Raw genomic sequence first — 15,312 nt, forward strand, 5'->3', positions numbered from 1 at the left:
GGCTAGAGGCGCAACGCGCCTGGAAGCCTCCGAATAAAAACTTCATTTATTACTAAACATCATCAGGGCTAGAAGGGGCGCAGCCCCTGGAAGCCCCACTACCTTTTTTTTTTTTTTTTTTTTTTCATTGTTTTATCTAATTCTCTTTCTTTTCATATTAATCATTTTTTATATATAATATTTCTTTTCATATTAATCATTGTTTTATGAATTTCTCTTTCTTTCATATTAATCATTGTTTTATAGAATTCTCTTTCTTTTCATATTAATCATTGTTTTTATAGAATTCTCTTTTCTTTCATATTAATCATTGTTTTATGAATTTCTCTCGATATTAATGAATGCCCTCTTAGTATTGCCTCAAGCGAATTCAATAGAAATTGTCCAATTCTAGTTGATCATGTGCAGATGTTAACATGAAACTTATTCTCGTTCTTTTCATATTAATCATTGTTTTATGGAATTCTCTTTCTTTTCATATTAATCATTGTTTTATATAATAATATTTCTTTTCATATTTATCACTGTTATTACTTCTCTTTCTTTTTCATATTAATCATTGTTTTATCTAATTCCTTTTCTTTTCACATTTATCATTGTTTTATGAATTTCTCTCGATATTAATGAATGCCCTCTTAGTATTGCCATCAAAGCGAATTCAATAGAAATTGTCCAATTCCTAGTTGATCATGGTGCAGATGTTAACATGAAACTTATTCTCTTTTCTTTCATATTCATCATTGTTTTATGAATTCTCTTTCTTTTCATATTAATCATTTTATATAATAATATTCTTTTCATATTTATCACTATTTTATTACTTTCTCTTTCTTTTCATATTAATCATTGTTTTATAACATTCTCTTTCTTTTCATATTAATCATTGTTTTATTACTTTCTCTTTCTTTTCATATTAATCATTATTTTATACATTCCTCTTTTCTTTTCATATAATCATTGTTTTATAGGAATCTCTTTCTTTTCATATTAATCATGTTTTATTACTTTCTCTTTCTTTTCATATTCATCATTGTTTTATTACTTTCTCTTTCTCTTTTCATATTAATCATTGTTTTATATAATAATATTTCTTTTCATATTAATCATTGTTTTATAGAATTCTCTTTCTTTTCATATTAATCATTGTTTTATAGAATTCTCTTTCTTTTCATATTAATCATTGTTTTTATTACTTTCTCTTTGTTCATATTAATCATTGTTTTATAGAATTCTCTTTCTTTTCATATTAATCATTGTTTTTAATTACTTTCTTTCTTTTCATATTAATCATTGTTTTATCTAATTCTCTTTCTTTTCATATTAATCATTGTTTTATTACTTTCTCTTTCTTTTCATATTAATCATTGTTTTATAATAATATTTCTTTTCATATTAATCATTGTTTTATGAATTTCTCTTTCTTTTCATATTAATCATTGTTTTATAGAATTCTCTTTCTTTTCATATTAATCATTGTTTTATCTAATTCTCTTTCTTTTCATATTAATCATTGTTTTATCTAATTCTCTTTCTTTTCATATTAATCATTGTTTTATATAATAATATTTCTTTTCATATTAATCATTGTTTTATGAATTTCTCTTTCTTTTCATATTAATCATTGTTTTATTACTTTCTCTTTCTTTTCATATTAATCATTGTTTTATATAATAATATTTCTTTTCATATTAATCATTGTTTTATAGAATTCTCTTTCTTTTCATATTAATCATTGTTTTATAGAATTCTCTTTCTTTTCATATTAATCATTGTTTTATGAATTTCTCTCGATATTAATGAATGCCCTCTTAGTATTGCCATCAAAGCGAATTCAATAGAAATTGTCCAATTCCTAGTTGATCATGGTGCAGATGTTAACATGAAACTTATTCTCTTTCTTTTCATATTCATCATTGTTTTATTACTTTCTCTTTCTTTTCATATTAATCATTGTTTTATCTAATTCTCTTTCTTTTCATATTAATCATTGTTTTATAGAATTCTCTTTCTTTTCATATTAATCATTGTTTTATAGAATTCTCTTTCTTTTCATATTAATCATTGTTTTATATAATAATATTTCTTTTCATATTAATCATTGTTTTATAGAATTCTCTTTCTTTTCTTATTAATCATTGTTTTATAGAATTCTCTTTCTTTTCACATTTATCATTGTTTTATGAATTTCTCTCGATATTAATGAATGCCCTCTTAGTATTGCCATCAAAGCGAATTCAATAGAAATTGTCCAATTCCTAGTTGATCATGGTGCTGATGTTAACATGAAACTTATTCTCGTTCTTTTCATATTAATCATTGTTTTATAGAATTCTCTTTCTTTTCATATTAATCATTGTTTTATTACTTTCTCTTTCTTTTCATATTAATCATTGTTTTATAGAATTCTCTTTCTTTTCATATTAATCATTGAAAAAAAAAAAAAAAAAAAAGGTAGTGGGGCTTCCAGGGGCTGCGCCCCTTCTAGCCCTAAGAAATTTTGCCCAAGACCCAAGAGGAGGACTGACCCCAAGACTCCGATGAAAAAGAAAGATATTTAAATAAAATAAAATTTTTTAATCTTAAATAGTTTTTTACTCAGTATAATCTGAGTCTTTAACATCTTCAAATGTTTGTTCCTCTTCATTATCCGAAGATATAATTTCCTCGACTTCTTCTTCGTCATCTGGTGCTACGTGTCCAGCTATAAATACTTTGTAGAGTCCATCTGGAGGTGTCTGTATTATGAATGTGGTATCGTGTAAGAATACAAACTCAACATCCTGTTTGAATTGGCAATTTGAATGAGTGAATTCTGCCAATTTTATAGGATGTCCTTTGGTAGCTTTCGGGAAGCTTGAAATACTAACTTTGCTACCGTAGGGAACTCTTTCTGGTGTATCTAACGCTATAGTGGATATGACATGGAAATTGTCTTGAAATTCTGGTAAAGGTTGTATACAATATAACCGTTTTGACTGTCCTGGATTGGTAAAAAAGTATACGTAAAAGGACCTTTGCCCATACTCATCCAATTCTTCGAGATAGTTGTAGGTATTGGGATATATGCTGACATACTCAGCAATTTTCACATTTTGCAAATAAGTTTGCATATTTTTGGGGAAAAGTCTAATAAATTGGTCGATGGCTTGTAGTGCAATTAGGTTTGCTGTAACAGGCAAGTATTGAACAAACAAGTCCACGAGAACACCTGGGTCTTTAACTTCATTTTCAACTGGTTGCAAACTATCCATAACAGACTGAAACACTTCCGAATAATCGGTGTCGTCTTGAATTCCCCATTGGTTTTTGAGTTTTTCAAGGAGTTGAAGTCTTTTTTTAGCATATTGCCTGCGAACACGTTCAGATATGGTAGTGTTTTCTTCTGTATTTTCTGTATCTCCTGATTGAAATTGCTTCGCGAACGCAAGGTATCTCATCTGGGACCTTGTCGTCATCGATGACGCGCTTGGTTGTTCCTCTGTTGTTTCGTTTGTTTGTATGGTATTTTCTTGAGTAGATTGTCTTGAATTGTTGGACAATTGGTTTGCAATTGGAGAAGACTGTAAAACTTGTCCTGTTGTGTCTGGTACAACTGTATCTGTTGTTTCGTTTGTTTGTATGGTATTTTCTTGAGTAGATTGTCTTGAATTGTCCAACAATTTGTTTGCAATTGTATGAGGAAGTTGCTTTGGTATTATAGGAGGTCGTAAGGGTTTTGAGAATGGTGAGACATAAGTTGTAGGAACTTTAACTGCAGAGGTAGTCGACGAATTGTTTGCGACACTTTTTCTTCCTTCCATTATGAAAAATAAACTGTTTTTTTCGGACCACTCATAGAAAAGTTTAAAATAAACCGTTTTCGTCAACGGAGACCCCCTCTATTTTTTTATTTTATTTAATAGTTACCGTTGGCAAACCGTTCCATCTCAAATATTGAATGAACTATAAACGTTTTTTGTTTTCTATATATACTTTTTTGTCCAACGGTAAAACTTTTTACACAACGGTTTTTGAGAGTCGTCGCTATTGACTTTTTTGTAGAGCACTCAAAATAGTATAACTTTGTCCGGACAAGTAAGGGTCTATCGTCGCTACAGGAAAAGTTACAGGCGTTCCAAGGAAGTATACTTTGAGAAGCCTTTTCCCCTTATAGAATGAGATAGGACGGTTATTTTACAAAACTGACAACACTTTGACCGAGTAGTTTTTTGTGCTGAACAAAAAGTGTCATATAAACATCTGTCAAAAACCGCTTTTTAACTTCACTTAAAATGCCACGTAAGCTACGTAAGAATATACGTAAGAGGAAGGGAGCATTGAAACATCCAATAGTAAAACTGACACCACAACAACAGTTGCAACAACAAATGATGAATGACCCCACTATGTTGCAACAAATGTCAAGCAACCCTATGCTTTTAAACAGAGTTATTGGTGCACAGAGTGGAGGTTTAAGAGCGGCACTTTTAGCGAAAATGGCAGGCTATGGTGGAGCTGCAGACGGAACAGCTTATAACCCTCAAAGTCAAATGAATTTGAGTTCACTCAAAAATCAAATAACAGATGTCAAAAAGTCAAACATAGACATACAGAAACAAATAAGTGAAAACGAAAAGAAACTAGAATATGACAGACACACAAAGAAACTCAATGAGTTAAACGTAGAGAAAAAGAAGAAAGAAGAACAACTGAAAGAACTAAGTACAGAGGAATATGCGAAAAAAGTGTCAGAAAAAGCAGCAGAAGTAGCAAAAATGGAACAAGATGTTGTAAGACGAGTTACGGAAAGTGAGGTGAACCGAAAAAGTGACACTTATTTGGTCGGATAAATTCCCTATATATTTACTTGTCAAAAAAAATCAGACTTTTTTTGCTTTAAAAAATTTATAAGTTAATTATTGAGAACGAAGGTGAAAGGAAATGGATATCTCTTACCTTTCATTCCTCGAGAAAGTTCAAAAACTTGGGTGCAATCAGAACTGATTGCACCCAAGTTTTTGAACTTTGTATAAGGAATTGTTGGCTATGATGTACTGATCATGAATCAGTACATCATAGCCAACAATTCCTTCGCAAACAGCGGGAAACTTTGTCTGAATAGTTTAACATTCAGACAAAGTTTCCCGCTGTCAGAGAGGGAATGGAAGGGTAAGAGGTATATATTCATAATGTATACCTCTTACCCTTTCATTCCCTCGAGAAAGTTCAAAAACTTGGGTGCAATCAGTTCTGATTGCACCCAAGTTTTTGAACTTTGTATAAGGAATTGTTGGCTATGATGTACTGATCATGAATCAGTACATCATAGCCAACAATTCCTTCGCAAACAGCGGGAAACTTTGTCTGAAATAGTTTAACATTCAGACAAAGTTTCCCGCTGTCAGAGAGGGAATGGAAGGGTAAGAGGTATATATTCATAATGTATACCTCTTACCCTTTCATTCCCTCGAGAAAGTTCAAAAACTTGGGTGCAATCAGTTCTGATTGCACCCAAGTTTTTGAACTTTGTATAAGGAATTGTTGGCTATGATGTACTGATCATGAATCAGTACATCATAGCCAACAATTCCTTCGCAAACAGCGGGAAACTTTGTCTGAATAGTTTAACATTCAGACAAAGTTTCCCGCTGTCAGAGAGGGAATGGAAGGGTAAGAGGTATATATTCATAATGTATACCTCTTACCCTTTCATTCCCTCGAGAAAGTTCAAAAACTTGGGTGCAATCAGTTCTGATTGCACCCAAGTTTTTGAACTTTGTATAAGGAATTGTTGGCTATGATGTACTGATCATGAATCAGTACATCATAGTCAACAATTCCTTCGCAAACAGCGGGAAACTTTGTCTGAATAGTTTAACATTCAGACAAAGTTTCCCGCTGTCAGAGAGGGAATGGAAGGGTAAGAGGTATATATTCATAATGTATACCTCTTACCCTTTCATTCCCTCGAGAAAGTTCAAAAACTTGGGTGCAATCAGTTCTGATTGCACCCAAGTTTTTGAACTTTGTATAAGGAATTGTTGGCTATGATGTACTGATCATGAATCAGTACATCATAGCCAACAATTCCTTCGCAAACAGCGGGAAACTTTGTCTGAATAGTTTAACATTCAGACAAAGTTTCCCGCTGTCAGAGAGGGAATGGAAGGGTAAGAGGTATATATTCATAATGTATACCTCTTACCCTTTCATTCCTCGAGAAAGTTCAAAAACTTGGGTGCAATCAGTTCTGATTGCACCCAAGTTTTTGAACTTTGTATAAGGAATTGTTGGCTATGATGTACTGATCATGAATCAGTACATCATAGCCAACAATTCCTTCGCAAACAGCGGGAAACTTTGTCTGAATAGTTTAACATTCAGACAAAGTTTCCCGCTGTCAGAGAGGGAATGGAAGGGTAAGAGGTATATATTCATAATGTATACCTCTTACCCTTTCATTCCCTCGAGAAAGTTCAAAAACTTGGGTGCAATCAGTTCTGATTGCACCAAGTTTTTGAACTTTGTATAAGGAATTGTTGGCTATGATGTACTGATCATGAATCAGTACATCATAGCCAACAATTCCTTCGCAAACAGCGGGAAACTTTGTCTGAATAGTTTAACATTCAGACAAAGTTTCCCGCTGTCAGAGAGGGAATGGAAGGGTAAGAGGTATATATTCATAATGTATACCTCTTACCCTTTCATTCCCTCGAGAAAGTTCAAAAACTTGGGTGCAATCAGTTCTGATTGCACCCAAGTTTTTGAACTTTGTATAAGGAATTGTTGGCTATGATGTACTGATCATGAATCAGTACATCATAGCCAACAATTCCTTCGCAAACAGCGGGAAACTTTGTCTGAATAGTTTAACATTCAGACAAAGTTTCCCGCTGTCAGAGAGGGAATGGAAGGGTAAGAGGTATATATTCATAATGTATACCTCTTACCCTTTCATTCCCTCGAGAAAGTTCAAAAACTTGGGTGCAATCAGTTCTGATTGCACCCAAGTTTTTGAACTTTGTATAAGGAATTGTTGGCTATGATGTACTGATCATGAATCAGTACATCATAGTCAACAATTCCTTCGCAAACAGCGGGAAACTTTGTCTGAATAGTTTAACATTCAGACAAAGTTTCCCGCTGTCAGAGAGGGAATGGAAGGGTAAGAGGTATATTTCATAATGTATACCTCTTACCCTTTCATTCCCTCGAGAAAGTTCAAAAACTTGGGTGCAATCAGTTCTGATTGCACCCAAGTTTTGAACTTTGTATAAGGAATTGTTGGCTATGATGTACTGATCATGAATCAGTACATCATAGCCAACAATTCCTTCGCAAACAGCGGGAAACTTTGTCTGAATAGTTTAACATTCAGACAAAGTTTCCCGCTGTCAGAGAGGGAATGGAAGGGTAAGAGGTATATATTCATAATGTATACCTCTTACCCTTTCATTCCCTCGAGAAAGTTCAAAAACTTGGGTGCAATCAGTTCTGATTGCACCCAAGTTTTTGAACTTTGTATAAGGAATTGTTGGCTATGATGTACTGATCATGAATCAGTACATCATAGCCAACAATTCCTTCGCAAACAAGCGGGAAACTTTGTCTGAATAGTTTAACATTCAGACAAAGTTTCCCGCTGTCAGAGAGGGAATGGAAGGGTAAGAGGTATATATTCATAATGTATACCTCTTACCCTTCATTCCTCGAGAAAGTTCAAAAACTTGGGTGCAATCAGTTCTGATTGCACCCAAGTTTTTGAACTTTGTATAAGGAATTGTTGGCTATGATGTACTGATCATGAATCAGTACATCATAGCCAACAATTCCTTCGCAAACAGCGGGAAACTTTGTCTGAATAGTTTAACATTCAGACAAAGTTTCCCGCTGTCAGAGAGGGAATGGAAGGGTAAGAGGTATATATTCATAATGTATACCTCTTACCCTTTCATTCCCTCGAGAAAGTTCAAAAACTTGGGTGCAATCAGAACTGATTGCACCCAAGTTTTTGAACTTTGTATAAGGAATTGTTGGCTATGATGTACTGATCATGAATCAGTACATCATAGCCAACAATTCCTTCGCAAACAGCGGGAAACTTTGTCTGAATAGTTTAACATTCAGACAAAGTTTCCCGCTGTCAGAGAGGGAATGGAAGGGTAAGAGGTATATATTCATAATGTATACCTCTTACCCTTTCATTCCCTCGAGAAAGTTCAAAAACTTGGGTGCAATCAGTTCTGATTGCACCCAAGTTTTTGAACTTTGTATAAGGAATTGTTGGCTATGATGTACTGATCATGAATCAGTACATCATAGCCAACAATTCCTTCGCAAACAGCGGGAAACTTTGTCTGAATAGTTTAACATTCGGACAAAGTTTCCCAACTTTCAAGCCGAAATTCGCGGATACCATTCACCAACTAGCTCTTGCTATGATGGTTATTAAAAATCAAGATCTATATTAAATTCAAAATCTACTCAAAGTCACTAATGTTCGATTTCGGAGTGTCAAATTACTGTACTACAGTTGCTGCTTCTTTTGCAACTTGCGTATCTCTGTAACGAAGAAAAAAAATATGTAAATGTTTTAAAAAGTAAGTGTTTATTCTTATTAATCTGACTGAGCTTTAGTAAGAAGATGTAATCGATATTGTTAATTTGTGTTAAAAATTAGATTTTATTTTCGATTTTAAAAATATTACCGAATTAATTTCTTTGATTGGCTCTCCTCTCGCGGAAATGTTGAAGAGAAATCCTCAAATCCTTAATTTCTCCATCAACTTTCCAAAGGGTTCTTTGGTGGTATCATATTTTTCGCTGATATCATAAAATTTGTTTGGTGTAAACCAGGTATGTATTTCTGGATTTTTTGGTAACTGTGTATGTGGTGTTGCGTATATAATTTTCGATTAAATTTTGAATTTGATCCCAAGCTACCTCATCAACTTGAATATTCTGCCAAAATCTTTCGATTTTGCCATTCATGTAAGGGCAGTGTGGTATTATCGTGATTGATTCGACGTTTGCATTTTTTAATAAATTTTTGAAAACACCGTAGTTTTCAAGCCCATTGTCACTCCATATGGCAAACGGTTTGCCATATACATCGAAACATTGTTGAATGACACGACTTGTTTGTGCCGCTTCTTTAGTTTCGAGATGTGACCAAGCCAAAATTTTTCGTGATTTATCGTCAATAACGGCATATAGATATTCACCTTGGCGATGATTTAAAAAGTGAATATCTACATGCCATATTTCATTAACGTAAAAAGCTTCGTATTTTGTTTGACCTTTTGCCTTTGAATTTTTTGGCGGTTGTGCAAGATTGAGAAGTTTGAAACATTTATTAACAGTTCTTTCGGAAAATTGAATGTTCAATAATTTACGGTCAAAATAATCTGTAGTTTTTTCAAATGTTGAAGTTGTATTTGTGCGTATTGAATATGGGTCATCTTCTGAATTTATATCCGATTCTGTATCAATTGAATTTGGACTTGATGAAAATAATTCTTCGGCTGATGAATCGTCGGAATTTGAAGAGATTTCTGATGATAACTGTTCAGATGAACTTGAAATGTCAGGAGAGCTGTAATCAAACTCTGAATTTTGATTCCGTTGAGACAATTGTGGAATTGGAAAATGAATTTGAATATTTTGTTGATTTTGCATTTGCGATTCAAGTATCATTTGACGATCTGTTATAATTCGGCCGAAAGCCCGGGAAATTCCTATTTTTTGAACTTTATTATGTAAATTTTGGACAGTATTTATTAATTCTTGTGGTGGATCTTTTGGTTTTGGACCTGTACGTAATTTTGGAATTTCAATTTGATTGAAATTAAGAGCGTTTTTAAAAGTTTTATGTGATATTGTGGGAAGAATTCTTCCATCTGTTAAAGGGACATTTTGGAGAACGGTTTCGACGTTAATACCGCTTTGAATTTGTTGATTAGCTTGATTTAACCATTCTAAATCAATTAAATCGAAGATTCTACCACTCATTTGAAAATTATAAGTTTTGAAAAAAACCGTAAATCATTATTGAATCTAAAAATATTTATGTACAAAAAGTCGGTATATATTCTATAATTATTTAAAATAATGAAAAAGTTGATTTGTGAATCATTGAAATATTAATGCTGTTATATATATATATCAGATGATATAAGATGATTTTTTTAAATAAAAAATAAAATTTAATTTTTTAATTGTTAAAATAAGAATAGTAAGCTTGACAAGTAATTTAAGTTTTTGCTTTGTAAAGTTATTTGGTTGGCAAATGCATTGTGTCACTTTTTGTTTGAGTTCACTTTCCGTAATTTGTCTTATGATACAAGATGTTATAAATTTGAAAAACCATACTACTCAATATAAAGTACTGAAAGATGAAGAGATAAAACAAAAAGCCCTGAAGACATATATGGATAGCGATGAGTATAAAAAAGAAGTTGAAGCAAATGTAAAGGCAGAAAAACTTTTACAGTTGCAAAACCAAACCGTACAGTATGAAAACTTAGCACAAGAAAGTAAAAATAACGACGCAGCCATGCAAAAGGCAATGAAAAGCGCAGAATATATAAAAGCTAATAATGACTGGTTAGATGCCCAAGCCAACGCTAAAGCAGCCCAACTTATAGGGTCAATAAGGACAAAAATACAAGCGGATGAAGACAGTTCAAATGAAGCTTTAATGAATGCTGACTTTAAGAACGCCTTCGAAGCTCTTCATAGTAAGGTGAAACTAGTGAACGACTTCTCATCTGGAAAGAAACTGAAGTCTGAAGGTTTCGACAAAGAGTTAAGAGAAGTAGCACAAAATATGACGAAAATAACAGATGCAGCAACGAGACAGGCAGTTCAAAGTGCCTATGACGCCGTTAGAGCAACTGTTGTGGAAAGTCAAGAAAAAGAGTTACAACAGACCAAAACAGACCTAGTAAATGCTTTCTTAAAAACGAAAAGTCAGGTAGGACATTATGCTGCAGATGGAACATATGTGCCAGCTGGTGGAACTTATATACCAGCTGGTGGAACTTATATACTAGCTAGTGGAACTTATATACCACCAAACCCTCCAAGAGAAGCACCTGCACCAGGACTACCTAAAACATTTACATCGTCACATGGACACAGACACAAGCATGCACCAAAACAACAACCAGCACAGCAACCAACAGTTCAAAATCCAGCACCACAACAACAACCAACAGTTCAAAATCCAGCACAGCAACCAACAGTTCAAAATCCAGCACCACAACCAAAACCAGCACAGCAACCAACAGTTCAAAACCCTGCACAACAACAACCAGCACAAACAGAGCAAGGACATAAAAGAAGTAGAGAACAAGGAAACCAAGAATTCTTAAAAATGCTTAAGGAAGGTTATGATTACCCAGATACTCTTGACTTTAGTGACAGATATAAAGAAGCTATTAGAAAGTTCAAGGAAGGAAATACTGACCCGAACCTATTTAGCTTTATGGTTCAGCACCAAATGGGATATAATTTCAAACCTGGAAAATACAAGCTCGCTAAGGGATATGATTTAATAGCATATCATCCAAATGACATGGATGAATTTACTCCGAGATATTTGGTGTCAGAGCTAAATGATGATTCAACTATCTTCATGAAACGCGTAAAAAATAGAGACGGAACGAAAGAAGAAAGGGTTATGAATGCGGATGACTTAAATAGGGAACTTGTTAAAAACGGTCTCGGAATATATGAAATGCCAGCAGATGAGGTACAAGAAACTCCACAGGAAGAAGTTCAGATACAACCAGACATGGAAGAAATAGTTCAGCAACAACAGCTAGAAGAGCCTGAAGGAAACGAACAAGTCCCTCCTTTGGAAACTAACTTCACAGAACTAGATGAAGATTTGGAACAGCCGAAAAATCTTGACCCTCAACAAGAGTATGCGGAGAATATGGAATCTTTCCAAGAGTCTAAGAAAAATTCGGCTGACATAGTAGAAGAATATCGAAAAATGTTCGCCGACATACAAAAGACTCCAACATCAGATGAAAATATTCAGCAAAGAATGGAAGAACTGAAAGATAATGTACACAAATACAACAATCCTTTTTACTTACGAGCATATAACGTTCAATCTTTGGATGAACTCGGTGAAAATAAAAGGTTAAATTTCAACAAAACATATAGAAATGAAACATTGTTTAAAGTTCATTCAGAACCTAACAAATATGGAAACAAACCTACTTTTGTTTCTGCAGACTATGGAACTACAATGAGATGGGGTCATAAAGCTAATCCGGATAGGTGGTTCATAAACTTACAACCACAATTCCAAGAAGTTGTAGACGCAATGGAAGCGAATGGTGAACCAGATATAGCTGGTATTTTCAGCGCGGCTTTAATGCCATTGAAAGATATGAAAGATGCAGATATTTTGGACCAGTATGAAATGAACATGGCTGATGGAAATATAACACCTGACGTTCTAAAACATTTATCTCAAAGAACTACACAGAACCATAGAGATGGTATATTTGGTGAAGAGTTTAGAAAGAGAGTTAGGGAGAGAGAAGGAAGAGAACCTATTGTACATGACCTTGCAAACGAAAGTTTGCAAAATGTCATAAAAACTTACTTTGCAAACAATGAATCGAGAAGGGATGAATATTTAAGAAAACTCAAATGGACAGTACCAAATGAAATGTTAGTATTGAAAAACATGTTCCTTGACAAAATAAAACCAACTACAGAAATAAATGACGCAAGACTGGAACATTGGGTAAAAGCTTTCCCATTCACAAAAGATATTATTGGTTACATGGAAAGAAAACCAGAATGGCTACAAAAACATATATTTGGAAACGAGCTTATTCCATATGGACAAGCTCTGTTTGAAGAGCTTGAACCGGAAACTCAGAAAAGAGTCATGCAAACAATACGCGAAGACTCAAATACAAACTATGACGAAATCTTTCTAGGATATAGGTTACCTGAGATGGGCGACCAGAGCCCAAAGGCAAAAAGGACATGGGAAATTTACAACATACTAGGTGAACATGAGGCAAAGATGCAACAAAACTCAGTCAGGAAGAAAGTAAAGCTTGGTACGAATGGGTTCTATTATGACACATAAATCCAACTATTCTATATTTTTACCCATATGAAATGTACGCCGCTCAGAATATAACGCCAACAGTTTTGGATGCCATGAACGGAAATGTTTCTGAATGGTATAACGAATGCGACAATGCCATTAGAAGGTCAGAAATAGTTCCTGGAACTTACGAATATACAACTGCTGTTTCTTATGGAAACGTAGGTGAGTTTGGAGAAGGTTCTTCAACAACAGTAGATATTGCTTGCGACAGGTTTCATATTATTTCTATTGACAACTCATTCTTATACGTGGAACAAGACATTGAAATAAAACCTTCTGCCAAGTTGTCTGACAAGAAAGGTTGCAATGGAATTTTCTATGTCGGATACCAATATGCTCCAGAAGTTTTCATGGGATATAAGATATATTCTAACTCTGACTTAGTTCAAACAGTAACATGGGCAAACTATGAATGGTTCGCTTTGAGAAACTCAGTACAACCACAAGCTAGAGAACAAACAGACCAGTATGCAACTATTGAGAAAATAAGAAGACTTGACCCTAACGTTCCAGGAGTTTATGTTAACCTTTCTGAACAAACTGCAGCAGCAGTAACCAAAGTAAAACTGAAACTTAGAGTTCCTTTGTCATCTTTCCTCATCTTCAGGTTTTTAAGATACTTGCCAAACTGGGCAGGAAAAATTTCTATTGAACTTACTCCAAGCAAAAATAACTTAGTCATTGCACCAACACAAGACCCATTCACTATTACAGACGTAAAGGGAACAAATCAAACGTCATTCGCCGACTTTTGCAAAGACAAAGTTGACTTAGACTTTGGTTTCTCAAACCTCAACACTGAAGTAAACTATTATTTCAATGCTGCTGGAACTGCTTGGGACCCAGTTAAGTTCACATGCGAAAAGTTTGAATGCAAGAGAATAGAAAGCAGACTTGCCGTTTATATGTTGGACCCAGATATTTCAAATGCTTTAGCTGCCAAATATATTGCAGTTCCACTTATGTTCCCTATACACCAAATATCTGTCAAAGACTTTGCAGGTGAAGTTGGAAACCAAAGTGCTGACCCAGGTGCAAGAACAGATATTGCTTTAACAACTGCAATGAAACATGCAGATACTATGTTTGTACTGTTCAGACGAACTATAAATGACTATTCTTGTTTCTACAACCCTGGTATTAAATATCATATAAACATAGATGGCAAATATTATCCAAGAGAAGAATATTCTACAGTTGAGGATATGAGGTCATACAACTTGACATTAGATGCTATGAACTTTAACAACAACTTCACAACAACCATTAACCCTGAAATGCAAAGTTCTATTATGCCATATGTGAAAGTATGGACTCATACAGGAGGTCAAAAAACTCAATATACAAATGGAGACCGTTCAAACTTTTGGCTTGGCATTCCATTTGCTGACTCAGAAGACTTTATGGGTGGTATTTCAACTGTTGGTACAGTACAAATACAATATACTGGTGACAGAGACGGTCCAGATGAATTGAGAGCAAAGAAGTTTACAAAACCAATAGCACTTTTCACGGAAGATGCTCTTTTGAAGATTCGTTCGATGAAACCTGCTGGGGCTCCTCAGATTGGCATAACGACAGCTTCCATCGAGCAGATTTTGGCAGCAGGTCAGTAAGTTGTTCTTGAACTGACTTCTCTCCGTCAAATATTGACAGTACGCCAGTTTTGACATAATATTGTATTATAAACTTTCCTTTAGTAATATCGGTCAGTTTTGAAGTTATATTTTTGTCAACGTCAAGAACTTTCACCATCTCGGTTATACCAACTTTCTTTGCTTTATGAAAATATTTAGGTTCAGCAAAGACTGCTATTCTATAACATTTTCCATTGTTTGTATAAAGAACTATTCTGTCAATGTATTTGTATTGTTTGTGAGTATAAACCTTGTTTTGCTTCAATTCGAAGAGATATCCGAATACGTCCATCTTTTTATTCTAAGTAAAATGTCATTTCCGAAAAATAGAAGCATAAGTGTTTCAAAAGGTTTAATGGCGGTGGCAGATGTGAAGTTAAATTCACCAACTCAAACAAACAGTCAAAGTGTTGTTGTCAATGTCAAAGACAGAGATGTTGAAGTGGGGAAACCATACGAAGACGAAGATGGTATAACAATTGTTCCTGTAAAAGAACCAACATATCCTGAAGTTAGCAGAGATTTAAGTTCTGTTGCAGATATTCG

The 15,312-nt window shown here is 34.1% G+C and overlaps 2 protein-coding genes and 3 pseudogenes across 5 annotated transcripts, besides 4 other annotated features; 4 read left to right on the forward strand and 1 right to left on the reverse strand.

The window, feature by feature from the left end:
- Positions 1 to 2,591: 2,591 nt before the first annotated feature.
- Positions 2,592 to 3,656, reverse strand: TVAGG3_1086250 (attachment subunit, putative-related family; the record flags this gene model as incomplete). Its single annotated transcript, XM_051256864.1, has 1 exon — positions 2,592 to 3,656. One exon carries the CDS (start codon positions 3,654 to 3,656, stop codon positions 2,592 to 2,594), a length of 1,065 nt encoding a protein of 354 aa, XP_051075903.1.
- Positions 3,657 to 4,271: 615 nt separating this feature from the next.
- Positions 4,272 to 4,602, forward strand: TVAGG3_1086260 (annotated as a pseudogene). The gene has a single exon. A coding segment is annotated over exon 1 (331 nt).
- Positions 4,603 to 4,925: 323 nt separating this feature from the next.
- Positions 4,926 to 8,380: a mobile genetic element.
- A 273-nt stretch (positions 8,381 to 8,653) lies between these two features.
- Positions 8,654 to 8,683: a mobile genetic element.
- Positions 8,684 to 8,697: 14 nt separating this feature from the next.
- Positions 8,698 to 9,992: a mobile genetic element.
- Positions 9,993 to 10,411: 419 nt separating this feature from the next.
- Positions 10,412 to 12,122, forward strand: TVAGG3_1086300 (annotated as a pseudogene). Its single transcript has one exon. A coding segment is annotated over exon 1 (1,711 nt).
- A 200-nt stretch (positions 12,123 to 12,322) lies between these two features.
- On the forward strand, positions 12,323 to 13,105 carry TVAGG3_1086310 (protein of unknown function, DUF4106 family; the record flags this gene model as incomplete). Its single annotated transcript, XM_051256865.1, has 1 exon — positions 12,323 to 13,105. The coding sequence occupies one exon, from the start codon at positions 12,323 to 12,325 to the stop codon at positions 13,103 to 13,105; it is 783 nt and encodes a 260-aa protein (XP_051075904.1).
- An 86-nt stretch (positions 13,106 to 13,191) lies between these two features.
- Positions 13,192 to 14,703: a mobile genetic element.
- On the forward strand, positions 13,480 to 14,485 carry TVAGG3_1086330 (annotated as a pseudogene). Its single transcript has one exon. A coding segment is annotated over exon 1 (1,006 nt).
- Positions 14,704 to 15,312: the final 609 nt, after the last annotated feature.

The sequence above is a fragment of the Trichomonas vaginalis genome (genome assembly GCF_026262505.1).
Source record: "Trichomonas vaginalis G3 chromosome Unknown ctg_171, whole genome shotgun sequence".
Lineage (NCBI taxonomy): Eukaryota > Parabasalia > Trichomonadida > Trichomonadidae > Trichomonas > Trichomonas vaginalis.